Source organism: Rana temporaria, chromosome 10, assembly GCF_905171775.1.
Source record: "Rana temporaria chromosome 10, aRanTem1.1, whole genome shotgun sequence".
NCBI lineage: Eukaryota > Metazoa > Chordata > Amphibia > Anura > Ranidae > Rana > Rana temporaria.
Genome location: NC_053498.1, coordinates 53,120,939 through 53,138,872, shown reverse-complemented (window position 1 = coordinate 53,138,872; position 17,934 = coordinate 53,120,939). Strand labels below are relative to the sequence as shown.

The window sequence follows — 17,934 nt, the reverse complement described above, 5'->3', positions numbered from 1 at the left end:
TGGCCCTACAAGAGGGCCTGGCGGTCTCGTCAGCCACCGTTCCTAGGTGGTTCCGACGGATTGTGCTTCAGGCCTATGCCCTAAAGGGGCGTGCGCCCCCCTTTTTCGGGTTATGGCGCATTCGACCAGGGCGATCGGGGGCCTCTTGGGCTTCTGGCATCATGCCTCTGTGTTACAGCAGGGTTAGGATGCATCCTGGTCGTCGATACACGCTTTTTTCAAAGTTTTACGAGGTGGATGTATGTGCATCTTTTGATGCCTCCTTCAGCCGCAGGTGTTATGGGCGGCAGTTTATGTTTGGAGTTTCTCCATTGAGCAACTCCGGTTTTTGTTTGGGGTGTAACCTGGTTTGCTGTGTTATTTTCCCACCCCTCAAATTTTTTTTGACACTGCTTGGGGGACGTCCCTAATGTCAAAGAAGGCTGTGTCCGTCTATGAACGGAAGAGAAAATGGGATTTTTGTACTCACCGTAAAATCCATTTCTTTGAGTTCATAGACGGACAAATCACCCACCCCTCCTTGGTTTGTACTGCTTGTTACGGACTGAGGCTCCTAGAGCAGGGTGTGGGTTATGCCTGGGGGAGCCTGGGTTTTAACACTTTAAGTGCTGTTAAATTCTGCCTAAACTCTCCTGGTAGGAAGAAGCATAACCCTAATGTCAAAGAAGGCTGTGTCCGTCTATGAACTCAGAGAAATGGATTTTACAGTGAGTACAAAAATCCTATTTTTTTTTTGTTTGTTTTAAATCTATCCCCTATTTTGTAGGCGCTATAACTTTTGCGCAAGCCAATATACGCTTATTGCGATTATTTTTTTTAACCAAAAATATGTAGAAGAATACGTATCTGCCTAAACTGAGAAAAGTGTTTTTTTGCGCTATTAAAAAAAAAACAGCAGAGATGATCAAATACCACCAAAAGAAAGTTCTATTTTGTGGGGAAAAAAATTATAAAAATATAATTTGGGTACAGTGTTGTATGACCGTGCAATTGTTCAAAATGCGTTGGCACTGACAATTGGTCTGGGCAGGAAGGGGGTTTAAGTGCCCATTAGGAAGTGGTTAAGTGGAGCTCCACCCAAAAGGGGAAGCTACACTTCTTTGCCTCCTCCTGTTTTGACTTTGCCGCGGTGGACTTATCCAGAAGTTTGGCTCACCTTCTTCCTCCTGAATGGCTGTTGGGGCATTTACAAAGTGCAGCACGCTTCGCACATGCATAGTAGGGGACCGGCTGGGAAGCCGCAAGGCTTCACTGACTGTTTCCCTTACCTGAGATGGCAGTGGCAGCACCCAAGAGCAGATTGAAAAATCGGCTTGGGTGAAGACACTGCTGGGTTGTGGACAGGTAAGTGTCCTAGTATTTAAAAGTCAGCAGCTACAGTATTTTGTAGCTGCTGACTTGTTATTTTTTTTCTCCTGAAGGAGCTTTTGAACTCTGCTTTTAAATTGGCAGTCTAGGGGGTCTTTCATTGGATCGCTCTGTTGTTCCCTTCTGAGCCGGCGGATGACAGGTCCGTCTCTACTCACTGTGGAGAGATGGACCTGTCAGATCTCCACTCTCCGCTATGAGGGATCGGATGAAAACTGATCGACTGTCTGTTTTCATCCGATCCATAAGACAGATGGAAAATAGGGTTTCCATCTGTCTCTATTTAGCGAATAGGATGTCGGCAGACATGTCATCGCTGACATCGGTCGTGCCGTAGAACTGTATGGAGTGTCCGTTCACGTCCCCCTAAAAAAACTGACTGGCGGACCTAAACAGTCCGCATGTGTAAAAGGGGCCTGAGGAAAATGGTATTTCTAGTTGAACACAGAAAAATTGTAAATTTGCACGGAAAAAAAATGGTTTTGTAGAGGACTGCCACAGGAGAAATCCATTAAGGGCTGGAAATCTGTATAATGTTTGCCTTGCTATTTTTGGTTTATTACTAAACTTTATTTTCTCACCAGTCATGGGTCCTGTGGAAGCTGCTCCTGAATATAAAGTGATTGTGGATGCAAATAATTTGACTGTGGAAATTGAGAATGAGTTGAGTAAGTTTCATGTGTGTTTTTAACTTTGCACTAAAATTACGTTTTTTACTGCGTTGCACAAATTCTAGTTCAAAGTCATGCAATATACAGTATGTCCAACGATTTTCCGCTTTGCCAGATATTTTTAGCCTGAACGTGTGTATTTTGACCCAAAGGGTGGTTGACGTAATTGGGGTAGCCACACTAGGGTGTCCCCATATGTTACGAAATCTAGCATAGAGACATGGTTCATAGTACTCCAGTTTCCCAATTCATCTTCCAGGATGGCTTACAGAGAGACTCCTCCCACCTAGCCCAGGAAACGCATGATCCACATTATAAAAGACAACCCACAGGCAGTAGCCCCTCAGTATTTGTTTTCCTCTGGCCAGACAGGAACTCCTGATTCGCCCCCCCCCCCCCCCCTCTGGCCTTCGTGCAAGGTGGCAGGGGCCTCCCAGGAACAGCATCCCACAACAGGGTCAGTGAACCTGGAGGTAGCAGGTAGCTCTGGCTTTCTCGGGCCTCCCTGGAAAGGGAGTCTCGAATTTTTACTCCACTGGTGTCTGGTCGGCAGCATGCCTGTAGATTCAGGTACCCTGGCAGTGTCCTGAAATTTGGTGCTCAGCTCAGGAGCACAGACCACTACGCTATTACTTTAAAAGCAGAGTGGGGGGGGGGGGGGGGGAAGTGGCTTAGCAGCCATGTTTTTGGTAGTGAACACTGACCTGGTGGTCGGGGCTATAAGCTCCATGCACTGTTCCAGGGGAGGCGTCCGATCCACAGCACCAGACCAGGATCCTCATTGCTCAACCTTTCAGGGCTACAGAGAAGATGGTGGAAGCCATTTTGTCCTGCGCTGTTAAGTCACCAGGGAGGAGACTGTAAGCAGGTCTAGGACACCTGCCGACTCTAAGGTAAGAGAGGCAAATGGGGGTTCCCCTTTTTTTTTTTTTTTTTTTTTTTTTTTAACCAGTGTCTGCAAAGTGGATGGCACGGTTCGTTTGAGCTCTCTGAGCTCCAGGTCTCTAGTCCCACAAATGGTTCCAAAATGAATCAAGGGATTGACCAATCGGATCCATTTGACACAGGCTTTTATGCTTGGATAAATGGTACCTGAGCCTCGCAAAGAAAACTCAAGATTCTGCAAGGTTTTGCCTGTAATGCGGCCTCTGGGCGCTGGAGCCTGCGGAGTGAAAATCCTGGACACTACAGCTCTAAGGCTTTTTCTGTAGGGTGCTGTACAGGGTACCCAGTCCTTGGACCTTCAAGTGACATGAACCCGCAGTGAAGGATGAAGATTGGGCCCTTCGTTCCTAAGTGACCCTGCGCCTGGACTGGTAAGTGAAACCCTTTATTTATTATTGTGGGGTGTGATAGTTCCAATCAGTCAAGCTAGCTAGCTAAAGGCCGGACACCTGTGTGCAGTGACCACATGGTGGAGTTTTGGGCTAGCTGAAGGCGATTGCAAAGTGTACTTTTTTTTTTTTTTGTCTGGCAGTTTTGTACGATGATGGCGCATGTGCAGTTGTTGACGCGCCGCTGGACTTGGCAGTTTGGCGCATGCGGCTTTGCCGCACATGCGCAGTAGCCTTGTCCTGGCACACAAGGATTTGCGTTGTACGCAAATAGTCATGCCCATCCGCCTGGACCATTGCATGTGCGTGCGGACAAAGGTTCTGGCGCACACCAGCTTATTTAAGCTGTGTAAATCAAGCATGTGGTGCTTCCAGAAGGCACCTATGGGACACACAGCGGACTATGAACAGGCACTTGCAGTGGTTCATTTTTCTCCTTACCCGAGTCACCAGATGTTGCTTGGCAGGCTATGGTGCTTAGCCGGATTGTTGCATAGGGGCTTGGTGAGTCCCCTCAGAAGGGTACTCCCTTTTTGTGTCTAATGTATTCAAAAAAGAGTAGCGGGACTAACCCTACAGGGAAGGGCACACCTATGTCATGTTTCTAGATTGTAAGCTCTAACGAGCAGGGGCCTCTGATCCCTCCTGTATTGTGACTGTACCGTCTTCCTTGATGTAAAGCGCTGTACAAACTGTTGGCACTGTATAAATCCTGTATAATAATAATAAGTAGTTCCTGATGAACCTAGTCATATCCCTAGTGTTGTATCTCCTGAAAGACCAGAATCTTCCAGGAAATCTGAGATACTGCGCCTATCTGTTGTTGTGCCTACAGTCAATGCTGCTGCTTCACCCTTTATCACCAAGGATGAACTGTCCTCAGCCCTAGCCGGGTTAGAGCACAGGCACATGCTGGGTTAGAGCACAGGCGCTCCTGCAGGGTGGTAAGAAGCGTGACGATCCCCCTCCCCAGAGCCTCCTAGTCTGGAGCAGGAATGGGTTGAGGATGGGGGAAGAGCTAAAAGCTCAGGATTCTGTGCAGTGCCCGGCAGATCAGTCTGCTTCTGAGCAAACTGGACAAAAGGAGGTCCAGCTGATGTCCGTCTGTCGCATAGGCTTTCATCCTGACTCTGACCAAAATGGTTCATTCTGCCTTGAAGTTGCCTCTTAAAGTAGGTGACTGAGCCCCCCTTTGTCCTCTTGGGATCCCTGAGGCTTCTTCAGGCCGCACAGGCTTTTCCCCCTACATCCCCTACTGGAACAGGCGGTGTATGCTGATTGGGAATATCCTGACAGGATTTTTGTTCCTCCTAAGAGGGTTTCCCTTTTTATATCCCATGGATCAAAGGTTCGTTAAGAATTGGAGCGTGCCAGCCGTAGATGCAGCAGTCTCTTCCTTTAAAGAACGACGTATCTGATGGATAATGCACAGGGCTTGAAAGATCCTGTTGACGAGAAATTGGAGTCATTAGTAAAAGCTTTCTTTTCTTTGGCCAGTTCAGCTATTCAGCCAGCTGTTGCAGCAATTGGTATTTGCCAGTCCATAAAGGATCAGGTCAAAGGCCTGATAGGCCTAACCAGGAGGAGGATCTGCCTAAAAATTAAGACAAATATTCCTTGAGCGCTGTGTTTTGCTGTTGACTCCCTTTTAAAAAGGATTTCAATACAGCAGGTTTCTCATTTGGCTTTCTTGTCTGTACTTATGCACAGACTTTTATGGCTTAAGAACTGGTCAGCAGAGCTTCATTGTGAAAGTTTTCCCTGTTATATCCAAGCTTGGATCCAACACAATATTGAAGTCTCCACCCAAGATCAAACAACCTTCTATAAATTTCCACGTCATCCTTCATTTAAATGTTGTTCCCCGGTACCAGCCGTGACAGCCTCCAGGCAGTCGCAACGGCCTTCACTGGTAGGTGCAAGATGCAAAGCATAAGGCCAGAAGAAGCCATGGGGGCAGAAGTCTGCAAAGCAGAGTTCCAAGGCCTCCTTATGAAGGGGTGCCCCCGCTTGCTCGAGTGGGGGGAAGGCTTCTGAAGTTTTCAGGGGCTTGGCAGGAAGAGATCCGAGATGGGTCATCTCCACTGTATCTCTCTAGGGTACAAACTAGAGTTTCCACCTTTTCGGTTTTCTAAGGTCGAACGTTCCCAAAGACCCAGTGAAAAGGTCTTTTTGTTTCAGGCACTGGACCGATTGACATCTCGGGGTGTAATCCTAGAGATTCTCTCAGAAGAGCAGGGCATGGGAGTTTTTATTCAAATCTCTTTACAGTGCCAAAACCGACTGGACCCATTCTAGATCTCAAAGATCGAATTCAGTTCCTATCCGTCCTCTTTTCGCATGGAGTTTATCTGGTCAGTCGTATCCACCCTGCAGGGAGAATTTCTGGCATCAATAGACGTCAAAGATGCATATCTGCATGTGCCAATTTTTCCCACTCACCAGAAGTTTCTGCGTTTTGCGGTAGAGCAGCGCCACTTTCAGTTTGTGGCCTTGCCCTTTGGGTTAGCCTCCGTACCCCTGGTGTTTTACAATTTCTGGCCCCGGTATTCGCAAGACTTTGGGGCCAGCCAGGGTATAGCAGTAATTGCATACCTAGACTACCTGCTGCTGATCAGTCGGTTGCACGGCTAGACCAGAGTGTGTCCAACACGGTCAAGTACTTGAATCATCTGGGTTGGATTCTCAACCTAGAGACAGTCTTGTGGCCAGTAACAAGGCTGGAGTACTTGGTTCTAGTTATAGATACAGCCCAAGAAAGTGTTTTTTTTGCCTCAGACAAAAGTCAGGGCTAGAAGAGCCGGTCCATGTGGTCAAGGCAAAGAAGGATCTTTCCATTTGCCTGTACACGAGGTTGCTGGATAAGATGGTGGCTTCATTCAAAGCGGTTCCCTATGCCCAGTTTCATTCAAGACTGTTGCAAAACAGTATTCTGTCTGCTTGGAACAAGAAAATACAAGCATTGGATTACCCAATGTATCTGGCCCCAAGGGTGCGCCAGAGTCTCGGTTGGTTGGTTGATGACTAGAAATTTGCAGAAGGAGAAATCCTTCATGTCCGTAACCTGGAAGGTTGTAACAACGGATTCCAGCCTCTTGGGCTAGGGAGCAGTTCTGGAGGAGACCACTGTCCAGGGGAAGTGGTCAGAATCGGAGTGCCTTGCCCATCAACATTCTAGAGCAGTGATGGTGAACCTTGGCACCCCAGATGTTTTGGAACTACCTTTCCCATGGTGCCTAATGCACTCTGCAGAGTAGATGAGCATCATGGGAAATGTAGTTCCAAAACATCTGGGGTGCCAAGGTTCGCCATTGCTGTTCTAGAGATTCGGGCTGCGCGTCTGGCCCTAATGGCCTTTACTTTCAGGATACAATCTGACAATACCACAGCAGTAGCTTGCGTCAACCGCCAAGGGGGTACCAGAAGTCATGCAGCTCAGAGGGAAATGAACCATATTCTGGCCTGGGCAGAGAAGCATGAACATTGTCTATCGGCAGTCTTCATTCCAGGAGTGGAGATTTGGCAGGTGGATTTCTTGAGCCGCCAACAATTGTTCCCAGGATAATGGTCTCTCCATCCTGACATTTTTCTTCAGCCATTTTCCGAAAATGGGGCACCCCGGACATAGATCTAATGGCGTCTAGGTTCAACAAGAAGTTGGACAACTTTGAAAACTGTTCCCAAAAGGTTACTAACGCATCTGTCTTGCATGCGAGTGGATCCCTTGTCCTTGACACACTGATTTATGCGTTTTCCCCAGTTCAGCTGCTACTGCGCGTTTTGCGCAGGATCAAAGAGGAAGGGAAGCCAGTAATACTAGTAGATCCTGGTATGCAGAGATCGTAAGGTTGACAGTAGGAAAACCGTGTACTCTTCAGTCCCTTCCAGACTTTCTTTCGCAAGGACCAGTGTTCCATCCTGCCTTGCGGTCGCTAAATTTAACGGTGTGGCTATTGAAGCCCAAATTTTAAGGAATTGGTGGCGTTCAGGCTCAGTATTAACTACCATGATTAATGCAAGGAAACTGGCTTCCAGGATCCTTTATTATAGGAAGTTGTTTTTTGGTTGCTGTAACCTTAGCAAGGAGAGTATCAGAATTGGCAGCTTTCTCATGTAAAGAGCCATACTTAATTATTCATAAGGTCAAGGTGGTGTTGCGTTCTCACCCAACCTTTCTACCTAAAAGTAGTGTCCAGTTTTCATCTAAACCAGATGTCTCCCTGCCTGCCTTTTTTTCTAGATCCTCCGTTCTCCTCCAGACAAAAAATTGGTACTATTTCAAAGTGGATTCGTCAGGTTATAATCCAGGCTTATGGTTTGAAAAAGGTTTCGCCTTTTCAAGTTAAAGTGCACTCTACTAGAGCAGTTAGTGCTTCATGGGTGATGTATCACCAAGCCTCTGACTCAGATTTGCAAGGATGCAACTTGGTCGTCGGTCCATACATTTACAAAATGTTATCACTTGGGCAAAAGACTGCAAGAGGATGCCCAGGGGCGTCGTTAGGCCCGGGCTTAGGGGGCTGGAGCCCTGAATGGGTCCCTGTAAAGCCCCAAGTCCCAGGCATTTAGCTAGCCGTTGTTGGACGCGAGCACCGGGACCGTTCTGATCCCGAGTGCCGCCGAGACAGTCCTGCCGAGTGCCGCCGCGCCGATTGTGGCCGAGTGCGATAGCAGGCTGGTCCCGCCTTCTGGAGGCCAACGCCTATGATGGACGACCCACTTATCCAATGCCGGGACCTGTGACGTCCATCTCAGGCACCCGAAGCTCCAGAAGGCGGGAATTACAATACCGCCACGCCACATCACATCACTGAGATGATCCCCACTCGGAGCTTGGGCGGGCGGCAAACGCATCGATCAGGCCAGCGGAGGAGCGATCGGTTGATGGCAAGGTAAAAAGGCCACTAGGTCCAACAGGCAGTAAAGTAAATGCAAAGTCAGGTAGGTGTATATGTCAGGTAGGTAGGTGAGTGTATGCAGGTCAGGTCGGTGTATGTATGTCAGGTAGTCGGTGTAATGGTCAGTGTGTCAGGTAGGTGCGTTTAGTGTTCAAAATTGATGGGCAATGGTAAGCCAGGCAGCAACCAGCAAGTGAGCTTACCCCCCTACCTCCCAGCCAAAAAAACCCACGCCATGACCATCCCGGACTTCCTGGCTTGGGTTGCCAATGTCCAGTCACCTCTAGGTGACGTATAACCCACATAGTAATTACTATGTCTACTCTGTGTCCTGTGATGTACTCCAAGAAAAGGATTTTACAGGTAAGCTGTTTAGGATTTTTATTTCTTCCATTGGGGAAGAAATCTCGCTGGATAATTACTAGGGCTTATTATGTAAAATGTCCATGGGTATCTCATTGAATGAACATTATGTAGGATGATGCCAAAAATCTATAGCTTGGAGATCAACCTCTATTTCTTTATCGTACATCACGGGACACAGAGAAGCATAGTAATTACTATGTGGGTTATAGAGAGTACCTTCAGGTGTGGACACTGGCACGCCCTTAAGGCAAGAAGTTCCCTCCCCTATATAACCCCTCCCATACCGGGAGTGCCTCAGTTTTTTGCCAGTGTCTAAGGTGTTGGTCACGAGTGAACATGTGCTCCAAGGAGCTCCACTGGAGGGATCCATATTGGATGTAAAAAGCCTCCATGAAATCCGGATCCGTCCAAAGTGCTTCTGAGCCAAAGTGGACGGTACCCGGGCCCCGGTTAAGAAGAACGGGGTTTGGCCTGTAATGCTTCTCTTTGAGAGCTGGATCCTGGTTATTCAGTACTTTGGTCAATTTCCTAATACCAAAAGTTTACTGACAGGGTGCGATATGGGTCCAGGGGTGTGGTGTTCCTGTCCATGGACCCCGGTCCCTGAAGGTCTATAGACGCTGCTCTCCGTGATGGGTGAAGATTGGACTGTCTGTTATGCAGAGTCCTGCAGCGTTGGATCAGGTAAGTGAAGGTGCTTCAGGACTTGGTCCTAGGAGTAACCTTCCTTTATTTTGAGCCATTATGTTTGCCTAAAGCTAACTGTCTGTGCTTCTCCTATATGGTCCTGTGTGTTGTGGGGAGGAGGGGTATCTCTAGTCAGGTAGTTGGCCCCTCCTGTGCAGGTTAAAAGCAGAGAAAAGTTGTCCAAAATGTTTGGCTTCACTTGGCTTACCTGGTTCTCACATGGAGCTGTGGGTTCCATCCTCATGCATGGCGCGTAGCGTCATGCGCGCGCGACATTGATGTGTCTTAGGCGCACGCGCAAATGAAATTTTTGTACGCTGCTCCGATGCGCACGAATGTGCGCGGCGTGCTCCGTGAGATGCGTGCGGCTACGTGTGCGCGCGGCTACGTGTGCGCGCGTAGCCTCGTGGTGCTCGCCTAACAGCGGCGCGCGCGTGCGCGCAGGGGGTCTATCTCAGCTGTTCTCTATGAGACTTGAGATTACAGGACAGAGCAGGTCAGGTGATACACCTAGTCCTTATATGCTCCAGTCCACCTAACTGGTTCTGGCTGACGGTGGACACAGAGATCTTGTGCACATACTTCAGTATTTAGTACTGATGGTGGACAGTGACATTTGCTTAAGGCGCATAGTGGGCTCTGCACCTTGCCAACCATCAAATAGCAGCGTCAGTGCTGGTCTATAGGTTCGCAAGTAGTTGCAACTATTGTGAGAACCTCAGCTTTATCATGGCTAAAGGCTCAGGGACTAGAAGCAAAAAAGCAAAGGGATCGCCATCTGGCTCAGAGGATCTCGGGCATGCTCCTGCGGCTGCTTCCTCTCCTGAAAAATTGAAGGAGGCCCAGGGTGAACCATCAGGGCTGTCAGATGCCTGTTCTGCCCTTGTCCCACTTGCTCCAGTTTTTGTGACACAGGAGGCTCTGGCCTCAGCTATGGGGGGTCTGGAGCAGAGATTAGCGACCTTGATTGCATCCTCTCAAGGGAAAAACGCACAAGGTCCCCCTCTCCCTCTGAGGAGTCCCTCGATTTGGGGCATGCATCCTCAGAAGAGGTTGATTTACCCTCTGGAGATCTGGCAGAAGGTCAGCTGGAAGTAGTGGACTCTGAGGATTCCACTTTGGGAGAACCCTTTTTGGCATCGCAATCCGAAAAATTGTTGGTCCAGTCCCTCACTGAGATGGTCCGTTCGGCCTTCAAGTTGCCACTTTCAGAACCAGCTTCAAGTGCAGTCTCATCTTTAGGCTCCTTAAAAGCTCCTCAAGCTAATTATTCCTTCCCGGTTCACCCCCTGCTGGAAGGGTTTATCTACAAGGATTGGGAACATCCAGATAGATATTTTCTTCCTCCTAAGAAGTTTTCGGTTTTATACCCCATGGAGGAACAATTCACTAAAAAATGGGGCATCCCCAAGGTTGACGCAGCTGTGTCCTGCGTAAACAAATCTTTGACCTGTCCAGTAGACAATGTTCTGGTATTCAAAGATCCGACAGACAAGAGATTAGAGACTTTATTAAAAACCTCTTTTGCTTCGGCGAGAGGAATAACCCAGCCTGCAATTGCGGCTATTGGGATTTGCCAGGCCTTGAAGGACCAGTTTAAAGGGGTCTTAAAGGAATTGCCGGCACAACAGGCCCAGAATTTGGCTGAGTTTCCCAGAGCATTATGTTTTGCCATAGATGCTATTAAGGACTCCATTCAGCAGTCCTCACGTCTCACTCTCTCGCTAGTTCATATGCGCAGGTTACTCTGGCTGAAGAACTGGTCTGCTGAAGCCCCGTGTAAAAAATTACTGGCGGGGTTTCCCTTTCATGGAGAGCGTTTGTTTGGGGAAGATCTGGATGCTTACATTCAGAAAATTTCCAGTGGCAAAAGTACACTGTTGCCAGTAAAGAAAAGGTTTAGGGGTCCCCCCTCCTTTAAGCGATCCTCCTCTCCTATCCCTAGTACTTCCGGTACCAGGCAGTTCCGACGGCCTCCTGGACGGTTCAATGCAGGTGGGAAGCCACAGGGCCAGCCTCAGGCTTCCAAAAAACCTTGGAACCGTAAGCCACAGGCCAAGCCAGCAACTAAGTCAGCATTATGAAGGTTCTCCCCCACTCAGCCGGGTGGGGGGAAGACTTCAGCTGTTTGCGGAGGCTTGGCTAGACAGGATCCAAGACAGGTGGGTCCTCTCTACGGTCTCCGGGGGCTACAAGCTGGAGTTGAGCGAATTTCCTTCGCCGCGCTTCTTAACCTCGAACGTCCCAAAGGACCTCGGCAAAAGAAGGTCCTTAGCATTGGCCTTAGATCATCTGTTATCCCAAGGGGTAATCAGAGAGCTGCCAGTGGAAGAACAGGGTTTGGGGTTTTATTCCAATCTCTTCACCGTCCCCAAACCAAACGGGGATGTAAGACCCATCCTGGACCTCAAGGCCTTAAACAAGTTCCTAAGGGTCCAATCATTCCGGATGGAATCGATCAGGTCAGTGGTGGCCTCCCTGCAAGGAGGGGAACTACTAGCGTCCATCGATATAAAGGACGCATACTTGCACGTTCCTATCTTTCTCGACCATCAGAAGCTGCTTCGCTTCGCGGTAAATCAGTGCCACTTCCAATTCGTGGCCTTACCTTTTGGTCTGGCCACCGCTCCTCGTGTTTTCACGAAAGTATTGGCTCCACTGTTAGCCTATCTAAGGTCTCAAGGCATATCCATAGTAGCCTATCTAGACGACCTATTGGTAGTAGACCGGTCAGTGGCCGATCTAAACTCAGCGGTACACAGAACCGTAAAATTTCTGGAATCCATGGGTTGGGTTCTCAACCTGGACAAGTCAGCCTTAATGCCTGTGCAAAGGCTCGAATATTTGGGTCTACTCAGACACAAAGCTAAAAAGGGTCTTCCTGCCCCAAAGGAAGTTTGAGGCTTTAAGAGAACTAGTTCAACTAGTCAAAGCAAAGCGTCAGCCTCCCATTCGCCTCTGTATGAGGTTACTGGGAAAGATGGTAGCCTCGTTCGAGGCCGTCCCATTTGCGCAGTTCCATTCAAGGGAGCTTCAACATGCCATTCTGTCCGCTTGGAACAAAAAGGTTCAAGCCTTGGATCTCCCTATGTCTCTCTCCCGGTCAGTCCGGCAGAGCCTTTGTTGGTGGCTGGTTCCCCGGAACCTGCTAAAGGGGAAGTCCTTTGTTCCCGTGACATGGCAGGTTGTGACCACGGACGCCAGTCTGCTAGGCTGGGGTGCAGTCCTGGGAGGTTTGTCTCTCCAGGGGAAATGGTCAGCCTCCGAGGTCTCTACCCATAAATCTGCTGGAAATTCGAGCAGTCTATCTAGCCCTGTCAGCTTGGTCAGACAGGTTGAAGGGTCTTCCGGTCGGGATTCAATCAGACAATGTCACTGCCGTGGCATACATAAATCACCAGGGGGGCACAAGAAGTCGTGCAGCCCAAAGAGAGGTGAATCGAATCCTGACCTGGGCAGAGAAATATGTCCCATGCATATCTGCAGTGTTCATTCCGGGAATAGACAATTGGCGAGCAGACTACCTAAGCCGCCAACAGGTGCTTCCAGGGGAATGGACTCTTCACCCCGACATCTTCCAGAGCATTTGTCAGAGGTGGGGAACACCAGATGTCGATCTCTTTGCATCGAGGTTCAATGCAAGGGTGGGCAACTTTCTGTCCCGGACAAGGGATCCACTTGCTTACGGCACGGATGCACTGGTGTTCCCATGGGACCAGTTCTCCCTAATGTATGCGTTTCCTCCGCTGCAATTATTACCCCGTCTTCTTCGCAGGGTAAAGTCGGAAGGAAGACCAGTGATTCTGGTGGCTCCAGCGTGGCCCAGAAGGGCCTGGTTCGCGGACATTGTAAGGATGTCCGTGGGGCAACCGTGGTCCCTTCCGCTTCGGCCAGACCTATTGTCCCAGGGGCCAATATTCCATCCTTCCTTACCGTCTCTCAATTTGACGGTCTGGCTATTGAGTCCCATATCTTAAAGAAAAGGGGTCTCTCTAATGCGGTGGCATCTACTTTGATTAATGCCAGAAAACCGGCATCCAGACTTATCTATTACCGAGTTTGGAAATCTTATGTGGCCTGGTGCGAGACCAGGGGTTGGCATCCCCGGAGGTATCTCATTGGCAGAATTCTGGAGTTTCTGCAGTTAGGGGCGGACATGAAGTTGGCCCTAAGCACCATTAAGGGCCAGATCTCGGCCTTATCGATTTTTTTCCAAAGGCCACTAGCTACACATTCCCTGATCAAAACCTTTTTGCAAGGTGTGATCCGGCTTAGTCCACCAGTCAAGATTCCCTTGTGTCCATGGGATCTGAATCTGGTCCTTTCTGTCTTACAGAAACAACCATTTGAGCCCTTGGCTCATATTCCTTTGGTCCTTCTGACCAGGAAGGTGATATTTTTGGTAGCCATAACCTCCGCCAGGAGGGTTTCGGAGTTGGCGGCCTTGTCTTGTAAGGAACCGTACCTTATATTCCATAAGGATAGAGTGGTCCTACGGCCCCACCCGGCTTTCCTACCTAAAGTTGTTTCAAGATTTCATTTGAATCAGGATCTTGTTCTCCCGTCTTTTTTCTCAGAGCCTAGTTCTGCAAGGGAGAAGTCTTTACATACGCTAGACGTATTAAGAGCAGTTAAGATCTATCTTAAGGCTACTGCTCAGGTCCGGAAAACTGATACATTGTTTATCCTGCCAGAAGGTCCCAGATGTGGGCAGGCAGCGTCGAAGTCCACTATCTCCAAATGGATTCGGCAGGTCATTACTCAAGCCTATGGCTTGAGGGGAAAGGTTCCCCCGTTTAAGGTTAAAGCACATTCCACTAGAGCGGTGGGTACTTCCTGGGCAGTGCATCATCAAGCCTCCATGGCTCAAGTCTGCAAGGCCGCGACATGGTCGTCTGTCCATACTTTCACTAAGTTTTATCAATTGGACATAGGAAAGAATGAGGAGAGCGCCTTTGGGCGCAGTGTGCTGCAGGCTGCAGTTTGATTCCTCATGTCTGATGGCGCCCGGCTTATTTCTTGGGGTCTCCCTCCCCTCATAGCATTGCTTTAGGACGTCCCACATAGTAATTACTATGCTTCTCTGTGTCCCGTGATGTACGATAAAGAAAATAGGATTTTTATAACAGCTTACCTGTAAAATCCTTTTCTTTTGAAGTACATCACGGGACACAGAGCACCCGCCCCTCTTTTGGGGTATTTGGGACACTTCTTGCTTGCTACAAAACTGAGGCACTCCCGGTATGGGAGGGGTTATATAGGGGAGGGAACTTCTTGCCTTAAGGGCGTGCCAGTGTCCACACCTGAAGGTACTCTCTATAACCCACATAGTAATTACTATGCTTCTCTGTGTCCCGTGATGTACTTCAAAAGAAAAGGATTTTACAGGTAAGCTGTTATAAAAATCCTATTTTTGCTTGTTTTGGAGCCCAGATAAAGGCAAGAAGGCGTCAAAATATTACCATCACAAGGTGATTGCATATTTCAATGATGGAAGCCTACCAGGTATCATGACTGTTTCCTCTGGAAAACATCAAAGCTCGCTCATTCAGACAGAACAGGGGCCATTTCTTGGGTTAGAAAGGTCAGTGCTTCTCCTTCACAGATCTGTAAAACCGCACCTGGGTCCAGCTTCCAAACCTTCATAAACTATACTGACCAGGCCTGTTCTCTAACCAGAAACAAGCTGTCGGGAGGGGAAGGTGCTTAAAGCTGTGGTCCCGCCCTGATCAGGTAGTTCTTTTTTTGTCCTCTCTGTAAGCTGTCCTGAAAGATGACATGGGGAAAACAAGAGTTATTACCTGTTAACTAATTTTCCAGGATGGTGTCCTAAGCGGGTTGCACATTTTTGTTTTATCTCTGCCTTTTTGGTTATTTAAAAAAAAAAAAGTGTTTTTTCCTGTGCTTGGAGTCTCTCTCGCACTCGCTCTTTAGTGAACAGGTAATAACTCGTTTTCCTCCTTCCATACAAAAAATTCTAGGATTTTTATTCCTTAATAGATTGTCAGATTAACGTACTAATGGCGTACTGGCATAAGCTGAGCATCTGCTGTTAGTTGGATCTGTAAATTGCATGTTTTTGTTTTGTTTTTTCACCCCTTGTCTTGGGTTTATTTGTACTAAAAGAAGAAAAAATCTTTTAATAAAAATGTATCTGACAAAAATAAATTATTGGAAGGGTAATTGGGTTTTCATTCACTGTTGGCTTTGGAGTGTGTTCATGTGTGTCTTTAGGAGTCTGGTAGGGAATTGCACTGAGGGGGATATGTAGTATGTATATCTAGTACAAGAACTGGATGATGATGCCAGCTAGTTATATAGACGCAAGCTTTGCTTTGTGATCATTGCAATGCTCATGCTTTGCATTTCCAATTGTAGGAAAACGGCAATCTAAATTTAAATGCAATAATGAAGGAAAGGTCAGTGCTCCTCCTCCCCCAGATCTGTAAAACCGCATCTGGGTCCAGCTTCCAAACCATTCGTTCTTGTATCATAATTAATACTTTTTATATTTTCTGCAGATATCATTCACAAGTTTATCAGAGACAAATACTCTAAAAGATTTCCAGAATTGGAATCCTTGGTTCCCAATGCTTTGGACTATATCAGAACAGTGAAGGTAGGTGTTTTGTATGCACAGCATAGGATGATATATACAGCCATGGACAAATGTGTTTTGTACCCTATAGCTCATTGAGTCAATGCTTCATTCCTCCTAAAAAAGTGATACAAATTAAAAGCACGTGTCTCCATGTATACTTGGAATGCCTTTTGGTATGTCCAAGTAAAGCAAAGAAGGTGTGACGAGACACCATTTTCTACAAAGATATTCTAAAAATATCCTAAACCGATTTTTATTAGTTCCCCTAGAAAAGATTTGAAATGTGGATTGTAGTGATCTTTCATACTGTCTTCTGTAATTGTTATCCCGCATTTTTAATCTTTTTAACAAGTCAGCCTATTTAACCACTTACCATCAGGCCGTTGTACTTGATGGACAGGTCCGTTCTGAAGACCTAATAAAAGCTTTTGTTATTTGTGCGCACTTTGGCCACAGCAGTTTACGGTGGGGAGAGATCAGAGGATTTTTGTTTTTTTATTTTTTACACAATAATGGAGGAACCTCGAATTACTAGCATAATCCGTTCCAGGAGAATGCTCGTAATCCAAAGTACTCGCATATCAAAGCGAGTTTCCCTATCGAAGTCAACGGAAACAAAAATATTCGGTTGCGCATTGACTTCAATGGCATTCAATACCGAATGCGGCTGGAAAGGCCAGAGAACACCTCGGCTGACCTCGGAAAGACTCTATTCCTGAGGTCCGCCGAGCTGTCCTAGGGCCTTTCTGTGCATTTCCGCAGCGTTTGACCTGAATCTTGCTAGTTTTGCGAGACAACACTCAAAAACCGAGCTAGGATTTTTTTTTTTTTAACACAGTGCTCTTATTGTGAAATGCTTGTTAACCGCGTTACTCGCAATCCGAGGTTCCACTGTACCACTAGAGTAGCCTGATCACTAGGCACACCAGTAAAGTGTCATACCAATGCAGCCAGCAACAGAGTTCCTGATCACTGCCACACAAGGGCCATTGCGACAAATATCAGTGTAAGCCATCAACCATGTTCCTAATGGCTGGCACATCAGTACAGTGTCTCAAGACTAACGTAAACCAGCATCAGTGTTCTGATTGTATCAAGCATTAGCATTCCTAATCTCCACCACGCAAGAGCAAGTGAACCAATTTAGTGCAGCCAGCAACAGTGTTCCAGATCGTTGCCACACCGTTGCCAGTTTGACCACTGCTTTTGCCGCCAGCAACTGTCCCTGGACCCTGAGACAGGAGGGCCTCCCAAAGAGGTAACAGACAGGGAGCGTCCATAACCAGCAATACCTTGTTGGCGTACCACGGACAACAAGGCCAGTCCAGAAGACCCAGCATGACTGAAATTCCATCACCCTTTATCCTGCTCAGCAGAGGAGGAATCGGCTTGAGGGGAGGAAAGGGGAAATGAGATGGGTACTGATCCCACTGCTGCACTAGCTCATCTGTTTTTCCTCAAAAAAACGTTCTGGTGTCTTCAGTGACACACCTCCATCCCTAATAGTAAAATAAAAACCTAGGTCTCTTCCTTTGGGACTTTGAGTTGTGTACAATTGACTGATGAAATTGACAAATATAAATACAATAAAAACGTCTATTGCTGAAATGATCACACATGAAAGGGTAGCATAAAACAAGGCAACGCGGATACAATTTTGCACATGGGTAAAGATTGCATTACATGAAATGCATGAGGTATACATAATTTTTTAATACACTGATGCGTTTCACGAGATGTGACTAGCTCTTCAGGGGTGGATTCATGTAGTATATATCTGAAAATGAATGACCAAAAAGGTAATATAACACATGAATTATATAATGGACAAATGGTAAGAGGGGCCTTACAGAGAAAGAAAAGACCCCATAATCGGCAAGGCCTAAGTGCCTGTGGCCTGTCCATGTTCACCGAGGATAGCAGCAATATATGCTCTGCTCCCTCAGATCTCTTCCCAAGCATATATTGCTCCCATCCTCGGTGAACATGGTCACAGGCACCTAGGCCTT

General features: G+C 47.5%; 1 protein-coding gene across 1 annotated transcript in view; it reads left to right on the top strand.

Annotated features, from left to right (window-relative positions):
- PRPF31 (pre-mRNA processing factor 31) overlaps positions 1-17,934 on the top strand; it is a 140,107-nt gene that overhangs the window by 29,009 nt on the left and 93,164 nt on the right. The window contains exons 4-5 of the mRNA XM_040327618.1: positions 1,953-2,036; positions 15,846-15,943. Coding sequence (XP_040183552.1) covers positions 1,953-2,036; positions 15,846-15,943 — 182 coding nt within the window. The remainder of the gene's footprint in view (positions 1-1,952; positions 2,037-15,845; positions 15,944-17,934) is intronic.